Source organism: Poromitra crassiceps (assembly GCF_964638095.1).
Source record: "Poromitra crassiceps genome assembly, chromosome: 11".
Classification (NCBI taxonomy): domain Eukaryota; kingdom Metazoa; phylum Chordata; class Actinopteri; order Beryciformes; family Melamphaidae; genus Poromitra; species Poromitra crassiceps.
Genome location: NC_139643.1, coordinates 49,148,521 through 49,157,529, shown reverse-complemented (window position 1 = coordinate 49,157,529; position 9,009 = coordinate 49,148,521). Strand labels below are relative to the sequence as shown.

General features: G+C 51.1%; 1 protein-coding gene across 1 annotated transcript in view; it reads right to left on the bottom strand.

The window, feature by feature from the left end:
* Positions 1 to 9,009, bottom strand: part of angpt1 (angiopoietin 1) — a gene marked incomplete at its 5' end in the record, with an annotated part of 92,488 nt that overhangs the window by 27,632 nt on the left and 55,847 nt on the right. The window contains one exon of the mRNA XM_083646405.1: positions 6,157 to 6,323. Coding sequence (XP_083502531.1) covers positions 6,157 to 6,323 — 167 coding nt within the window. The remainder of the gene's footprint in view (positions 1 to 6,156; positions 6,324 to 9,009) is intronic.

The following is a 9,009-nucleotide window of genomic DNA, read 5'->3' as shown; positions in this document are numbered from 1 at the left end:
CGCAAAACTATCTGAAAACTATATCTGAAAATGTCCTTCAACCCAGGAGACTAACTCCCAACATGTACCGTAGTTACTTTCACTCATTTTCTCTAGGATAAATGTTGATTTTCCCACAGTGATAGTAAATAAGAAAGTGATTTTAAATGTAGGTATTTAGTCCAGTGGTTCTCAAAGTAGGGTCCAGGGATCCCCAGGGGCCCCATGAGGACGATCCAGGGAGTCCCCAGAAATCCTCACTATAATTCCACCCATAAGTAACCTGGTCATGGGTTTCATATACTTGCTGTAATAAAACAATCTAAAAACAAAAAATCTTACCAGGTGGGGGACCCTGTGACTTTTGAGAACCACTGATTGAGTCTATACGTACCCACTTATCATTACCATTGAAATACAGCAGGTTGGTGTCACAGCATATCCTCCACCCTTCATTAGGGGTTCCACCTCCTCATCTGCAGTACCACTATCCTGCCAGAGGTGATGATGTCACACAACAGCACTTAAACCCCACTGTTTCAAGTCCCACAGTCCACTCTGTATTTCCACTTAATTCACTGGGAAAATCAAGCAAATGGAATGTCTGGGCACATTGAAATGCCACCTTATTGGCTCCGTGTTCAAAACAACAATAATAATAATGATAAAAAAAAAACATTAAATTGATTGTGAATGATGTACTGATATGACAGTTTCATGTACATTCAGAGCCGGCAAGAGTAAAGAATAACATTGAATAAAGACGAATGGGTTGGACCATGGGGTTTGGAAAACGTTTAGAGCTACGGTAATAAATGTGAAGTTTATTCCATGTACATGATTTCATTTATGAGGGATTAGAATTCTATATTTCACTGAGGAATAATTGCTCTCTCTCTCTCTCCCTCTCTCTCTCTCTCTCCCTCTCTCTCTCTCTCTCTCTCTCTCTCTCTCTCTCTCGCCTGAGTCATTTGCGTCTCTCTGTATTCTCTGTATATTTAGATGAAACCGAGGGGCTGGCCGGCTGGCAGACATTTCCTGGCTGCTTATTGCTCCTTATTGTTTATGATAAAGGGCAAAGCTTGAGCATCGTTGGACTTAAGACTATTAAATTATCCTCTGACGTTTCCAACTCGTCTGTGGGCGTGTTTCTGTGCGCTTTTTTAGTGGGTATGTGAGAGAGAGGAGGGAGAGAGAGACACACACACACACACAAACACACACACACACACACACACGCACACACGCACACGCACACGCACACGCACACGCACACACACACACACACACACACACACACAGATGGACTATGAGTGTGTAGCCACACTCGATACCGTATGAGGTCTTTCTAAATGTTTGTCTGAGTCGCGCTGACGCAGACCGTATTCCAGTAAACCACCGCAAAACGATAGAGACGAATCCAAAAGCAACAGAAAGAGAGACCTTATCACTGGCTACTTACTATATCTTATGTTCCAGTGCAATGTGCTGTGGAGCTGGAGAACCTTGCCACAGATTGTTTGACATCTAAACGCAGAGAGGTGCCAGAGCAGAGAGAGCTGCAGGGAGAGGAACGTGGCAGAGAGGTGCCAGAGGACGTGGCAGCCCCGCGGGTTTGTTTGTTGGTTTGTTTTGGCCAGTTGTCTCTGAGAAGCAACGTGTGATTATCACAGCACGACTATTTGCCAGATCAAATGTATTTCTAGGGATCAGCATGTGGATGAGACTCCTAAACAGTATAGGTGCTCGTCCAAAAACCTTCTCACGAGGACACGAGGTCAGTAAGATGAGTAGGATGATCAAAACATGTGTGAGACAGATGCAACACAAGTATCAACTCATCCAAATTGTACTCGGCCAATTTCTCCCTGCTGCTGCTGCACCCGATCGCTTCTCCTCCACCCCCTCTGCCGATCTGGGGAGAGCCGGAGACTGAGAGTGTGTGTGTGTGTGTGTGTGTGAGAGAGAGAGAGGACACAGAGAGAGAGAGAGAGAGAGAGAGAGAGAGGACAGGGAGAGAGAGAGAGAGGACAGAGCGAGAGAGAGAGAGAGAGAGGGAGGGAGGGAGGGGGGTTCGAATTTTCGTAAAAACAAAAAGTGCCTTACGTTTAAACCCCCTTCTCTTAGATACAGTAAATAAACATACCTGAATGATCTCCCATAAAACATCCTACATGTGGCCCTCTGCACTGAACTGCGTGCCAAGTGGAGAAGCATGACGTCAGTGCCTTCAGAGGCAGAATGGAAGACGAGGTAAGAAGGGATGGAGTTAGCCTACACACACTGCGGCTCCTCGCAGCGCCGACATACGAAACCGCAACTTAGTCCGTGTGAAATTCAAAACATAATAACCGCTTGCTTCTCTCTTCCGTTTCGCTGGGAAATCCATTCCTCTCGTCCACGGAGAAAACCCACACCAGGTTCTAACTGTTTCAGACGGAAAGCGTGTCAAGCAAACTCTGCAACTCTGCAAATGAGATATGACAACAGAGCTAAGAGCCCCCCGCTACAGAGCGAACACCAGAGCCCCCCGCTACAGAGCTAAGAGCCCCCCGCTACAGAGCGAACACCAGAGCCCCCCGCTACAGAGCGAACACCAGAGCCCCCCGCTACAGAGCGAACACCAGAGCCCCCCGCTACAGAGCGAACACCAGAGCCCCCCGCTACAGAGCGAACACCAGAGCCCCCCGCTACAGAGCGAACACCAGAGCCCCCCGCTACAGAGCGAACACTCGACACCGGTGTCTTTTCCACAACTCGGGCGCACAAAGTCTAAGAGGATTGAGGTAAAGAGGATTGAGGTAAAGAGGATTGAGGTAAAGAGGATTGAGGTAAAGAGGATTGAGGTAAAGAGGATTGAGGTAAAGAGGATTGAGGTAAAGAGGATTGAGGTAAAGAGGATTGAGGTAAAGAGGATTGAGGTAAAGAGGATTGAGGTAAAGAGGATTGAGGTAAAGGCTTTTAAGCCAAAGTTTCCCCCTTCTTCTTCATGTCGTCCTTCAAAGTTGAAGAGAGGACATGTGGAAACCAAAGGGGACCTCTTATCAGAGACGACTGGAAATCCCAGGAAAACTTGGAGAAATTGGAGTTGTCAGGCCGTCTCCTCCCAAGCCAGTGATTGCTCGGGAAACGCTCTGGAATTCACGGTCGTTTTCCACATCTGAGCGGTCCAAGCATCTGCCACAGTTTGAGGCCTGTTATCATTAACCCCCTCAAAAGAAAACACAGAAGTTCGCCCGCTCTACGTGCGAGGACAACGTGTCAGTCAGAGGGACCGCTCGACGTGCGAGAGGACAACGTGTCAGTCAGAGGGACCGCTCTACGTGCGAGGACAACGTGTCAGTCAGAGGGACAACGTGTCAGTCAGAGGAGCCGCTCTACGTGCGAGGACAACGTGTCAGTCAGAGGGACCGCTCGACGTGCGAGAGGACAACGTGTCAGTCAGAGGGACCGCTCGACGTGCGAGAGGACAACGTGTCAGTCAGAGGGACCGCTCTACGTGCGAGGACAACGTGTCAGTCAGAGGGACAACGTGTCAGTCAGAGGAGCCGCTCTACGTGCGAGGACAACGTGTCAGTCAGAGGGACCGCTCTACGTGCGAGGACAACGTGTCAGTCAGAGGGACAACGTGTCAGTCAGAGGAGCCGCTCTACGTGCGAGGACAACGTGTCAGTCAGAGGAGCCGCTCTACGTGCGAGAGGACAACGTGTCAGTCAGAGGGACCGCTCTACGTGCGAGAGGACAACGTGTCAGTCAGAGGGACCGCTCTACGTGCGAGAGGACAACGTGTCAGTCAGAGGAGCCGCTCGACGTGCGAGGACAACGTGTCAGTCAGAGGAGCCGCTCTACGTGCGAGAGGACAACGTGTCAGTCAGAGGAGCCGCTCTACGTGCGAGAGGACAACGTGTCAGTCAGAGGAGCCGCTCGACGTGCGAGGACAACGTGTCAGTCAGAGGGACCGCTCTACGTGCGAGGACAACGTGTCAGTCAGAGGAGCCGCTCTACGTGCGAGGACAACGTGTCAGTCAGAGGGACCACTCTACGTGCGAGGACAACGTGTCAGTCAGAGGGACCGCTCTACGTGCGAGGACAACGTGTCAGTCAGAGGGACCGCTCTACGTGCGAGGACAACGTGTCAGTCAGAGGAGCCGCTCTACGTGCGAGGACAACGTGTCAGTCAGAGGAGCTGCTCGACGTGCGAGGACAACGTGTCAGTCAGAGGGACCGCTCTACGTGCGAGGACAACGTGTCAGTCAGAGGGATCGCTCTACGTGCGAGGACAACGTGTCAGTCAGAGGGACCGCTCTACGTGCGAGGACAACGTGTCAGTCAGAGGAGCCGCTCTACGTGCGAGGACAACGTGTCAGTCAGAGGAGCCGCTCTACGTGCGAGGACAACGTGTCAGTCAGAGGAGCCGCTCTACGTGAGAGGACAACGTGTCAGTCAGAGGAGCCGCTCTACGTGCGAGAGGACAACGTGTCAGTCAGAGGAGCCGCTCTACGTGCGAGAGGACAACGTGTCAGTCAGAGGAGCTGCTCTACGTGAGAGGACAACGTGTCAGTCAGAGGAGCTGCTCTACGTGCGAGAGGACAACGTGTCAGTCAGAGGAGCCGCTCTACGTGCGAGGACAACGTGTCAGTCAGAGGAGCCGCTCTACGTGCGAGAGGACAACGTGTCAGTCAGAGGAGCTGCTCTACGTGAGAGGACAACGTGTCAGTCAGAGGAGCCGCTCTACGTGCGAGAGGACAACGTGTCAGTCAGAGGAGCCGCTCTACGTGCGAGGACAACGTGTCAGTCAGAGGAGCCGCTCTACGTGCGAGAGGACAACGTGTCAGTCAGAGGAGCTGCTCTACGTGAGAGGACAACGTGTCAGTCAGAGGGACTGCTCGACGTGCGAGAGGACAACGTGTCAGTCAGAGGAGCCGCTCTACGTGCGAGGACAACGTGTCAGTCAGAGGAGCCGCTCTACGTGCGAGGACAACGTGTCAGTCAGAGGAGCCGCTCTACGTGAGAGGACAACGTGTCAGTCAGAGGGACCGCTCGACGTGCGAGGACAACGTGTCAGTCAGAGGGACTGCTCGACGTGCGAGGACAACGTGTCAGTCAGAGGAGCCGCTCTACGTGAGAGGACAACGTGTCAGTCAGAGGGACCGCTCGACGTGCGAGGACAACGTGTCAGTCAGAGGGACTGCTCGACGTGCGAGGACAACGTGTCAGTCAGAGGAGCCGCTCTACGTGAGAGGACAACGTGTCAGTCAGAGGAGCCGCTCTACGTGAGAGGACAACGTGTCAGTCAGAGGGACGTCTGCGGAGACGGGACGATGACGAGGGGACTCGTTTGGGTTGGAAGGAATTTGCAATTAGCCGCAGGTTTTTACACAAACAGGAATAATGTGATTGGAACGGCTGGGAAGTTCACAGCGGCTGGCTATGTTTTAAATCGGGAATATTTTTGAAATTTGAATAACTTGATTTCCCACCTTTCTATTCATTCATCGCTTCACAGTGAGAGGTTCCTGTCTTCGTCGCGTCTGACTGTGAATGTGCTAATGGTTGTACTCTTGATGGACGACAAGGTCATTTTTTCAAGGTCAAGGTCAAGTTCATGTCCTCCCTTCCTTCCATCTCTCCATCCATCAATCGATGGCATGGGGAATTAACCATTTTTCACCCTCTTACTGATATGGATGTGATGGATGAGAAAGGTCAAAAGGTCATCCATTCAATCATTTTGTAGAGTACTATTATTTTTTTCATTCTGAAATCGATTTTCACCTTGAGGGAATGTGGTGCAAACATGTGGTTGACTAAACAGTTCAAAAGTTATGAAGATTTCTACAAATAAAAAATTGATCCAGACCAGAAGTTATATTTTTTAACCCATTAATACCTGATGCAGCATTTGCGTGTATATCCCTCATTTGTGTGTGTATCCCTTTAAGCCCTTAAAGGGATACACACACAAATGCTGCATCAGGTATCAATGGGTTAAACATGTACTACACAACGTTTCCTAGCCACTGTGCAAAGCTGTCATGGAGAACACATCGAGTCAATATTTATTTCACCATTGCGTTTGCATGACATGATGGCTGGCATGCAGAACTCAATTCCCAGCTCACTGGCTGATCTTCCCTCTACTTTGTATATAATGACAGCAACAGCAGTGGCTCTTACCTGTAGTTGTGCTTCTCACTGCCGATGTGGAAGCGGTCGTAGAGGGAGAAGGCCTGGTGTGCGTCCCAGTCGGTCAGCTCCACGCGGAGGGCGTACTGCCTCTGGCTGGTCAACAGGTACACATACTCGTTGCCCAACCAGTGCTCTGCAGACACCATCCCAAAGCCCTGCAGAAGAAGGAAGGAGGAAGAGAAAGCACTCAAATCCCTTTTCTAAAAATCACAGCATAGAAATCATAACTCACTATCTCCCCTCGTTTCCTGGAAAGAGGAACCCCCACACGAGAGGATTCTGGAAAGATGAACCCCCACACGAGAGGATTCTGGAAAGATGAACCCCCACACTAGAGGATTCTGGAATGATGAACGGAGGAATTTTCGAATGATTTTTTCCCCGCCGTCAATAATGTGCATTCATATGATATTACATCACTGAGGATACATCCCAGTTATGCATCCATGCGATGTTTTTTTTCTTTATTAGTTAGCCTGGCCTAGCCAGTGACTCATAGGAATAGACTATGTGACAACCAGGAAAGACTAGTGACTACTGGAGAGTCAGTTGACAGCCGGAACAGGGACGGCACCCGGGTAGCAGTATGGGTTAGCTCCCCAGCCTGCGTCTTCCGTGAGGTAGAAGCCCAACAACCCACGAGAGGCCTTTTAGGAGGGCCATTCAAGCCGCAAGTGGAGACTGCAGTGCCACCAAGTACTGGTACTGCATGGTGTCCACCAAGATACCATCACCTCGGAATGAGATGTTTGGAGCGGGGGAGTCTGGTGCAGCGCACAGGTCGTAGACCTGGTGAGACGAGGGAGGAACCCGGCCGGGTGGCAACCCACAGAGCCCGGTCCCTCTACGTACCAGAGCCCTCCCCCTCCCCCGGTCCCGGCAGAGTAGTTCCGGAGCAGCGGATTGAGTGGCCCTGACCGCGTGACCACCTTCGACCCTTCCTATAGGGCTGACCGTGGGTAGCTACTGGGATGTAAGTTGGGGCTTGGCCAGCCCCGGCTGGGTCACCTGGGCGAGGGTGTATGATGTTGCGAGACCCGAAACGTCCTATGACCCCAGGGTACATCACTGAGGATACGTCCCAGTTATGCATCCATGCAATGTTTTTTTTCTTTATATGATTATATAGAGACCAAAAGTTGATAATAATAATAAATGTGATTATGATTGTCCACCAGTAGAAATGTTCCATACGGCATGAGATCTTTCTTTTTTTACTCTGTTCTTACTGCCCTTTTTCTCTCTCTCTCCAGACTGCAGTGAGAAAGCCTCTCCAGACTGCAGTGAGAAAGCCTCTCCAGACTGCAGTGAGAAAGCCTCTCCAGACTGCAGTGAGAAAGCCTCTCCAGACTGCAGTGAGAAAGCCTCTCCAGACTGCAGTGAGAAAGCCTCTCCAGACTGCAGTGAGAAAGCCTCTCCAGACTGCAGTGAGAAAGCCTCTCCAGGCTGCAGTGAGAAAACCTCTCCAGACTGCAGTGAGAAAGCCTCTCCAGACTGCAGTGAGAAAGCCTCTCCAGACTGCAGTGAGAAAGCCTCTCCAGACTGCAGTGAGAAAGCCTCTCCAGACTGCAGTGAGAAAGCCTCTCCAGGCTGCAGTGAGAAAGCCTCTCCAGACTGCAGTGAGAAAGCCTCTCCAGACTGCAGTGAGAAAGCCTCTCCAGGCTGCAGTGAGAAAGCCTCTACAGACTGCAGTGAGAAAGCCTCTCCAGACTGCAGTGAGAAAGCCTCTCCAGACTGCAGTGAGAAAGCCTCTCCAGACTGCAGTGAGAAAGCCTCTCCAGGCTGCAGTGAGAAAGCCTCTCCAGACTGCAGTGAGAAAGCCTCTCCAGACTGCAGTGAGAAAGCCCCTCCAGACTGCAGTGAGAAAGCCTCAGACTGCAGTGAGAAAGCCTCTCCAGACTGCAGTGAGAAAGCCTCTCCAGGCTGCAGTGAGAAAGCCTCTCCAGACTGCAGTGAGAAAGCCTCTCCAGACTGCAGTGAGAAAGCCTCTCCAGACTGCAGTGAGAAAGCCTCTCCAGACTGCAGTGAGAAAGCCTCTCCAGACTGCAGTGAGAAAGCCTCTCCAGGCTGCAGTGAGAAAGCCTCTACAGACTGCAGTGAGAAAGCCTCTCCAGACTGCAGTGAGAAAGCCTCTCCAGACTGCAGTGAGAAAGCCCCTCCAGACTGCAGTGAGAAAGCCTCTCCAGACTGCAGTGAGAAAGCCCCTCCAGACTGCAGTGAGAAAGCCGCGCACATCCGTCAAACGGCACATTGTATATTACGTGATGTAGGTTTTGAATAGTGGAACATACCGTTGGCCTAATAATGCGCATGGATAGCCTTACCTACTTATAAAAACGCGTAAATTGGTACCAGCTGAAATAGACACACACCTTTTCCATTCCACCCAAATCACACATGTTAAACTCGTTATTACTACTTAAAGAGTCGTTCCAGAAAGAAAAAAAAACACGCTGCCCGCTCCATCCATGCAACACTCACACATCAGCGAGCCGCCCGCTCGCATCACCCAAAACTATTGTGCGGGTTTTGATTTGATCCGAGTGGGTTCTGACAGCGGCGAGGAGTGGAGGCGGGATCGCAGCAGGGAATATCACGAACCCGGGGTTCTGACAGAAACGCCTGGACCGGTCCGGTCAAGATCGACCAGTTGGGAAAGGGGGGGGGCAAAGGAGGAGGCAGAGTCCGGGAGATGTGTGTGTTTGTACCGATTGTGTGTTTGTACCGAGTGTGTGTTTGTACTGAGTGTGTGTTTGTGCCGAGTGTGTGTTTGTACCGATTGTGTGTTTGTACCGAGTGTGTGTTTGTGCCGAGTGTGTGTTTGTGCCGAGTGTGTGTGTG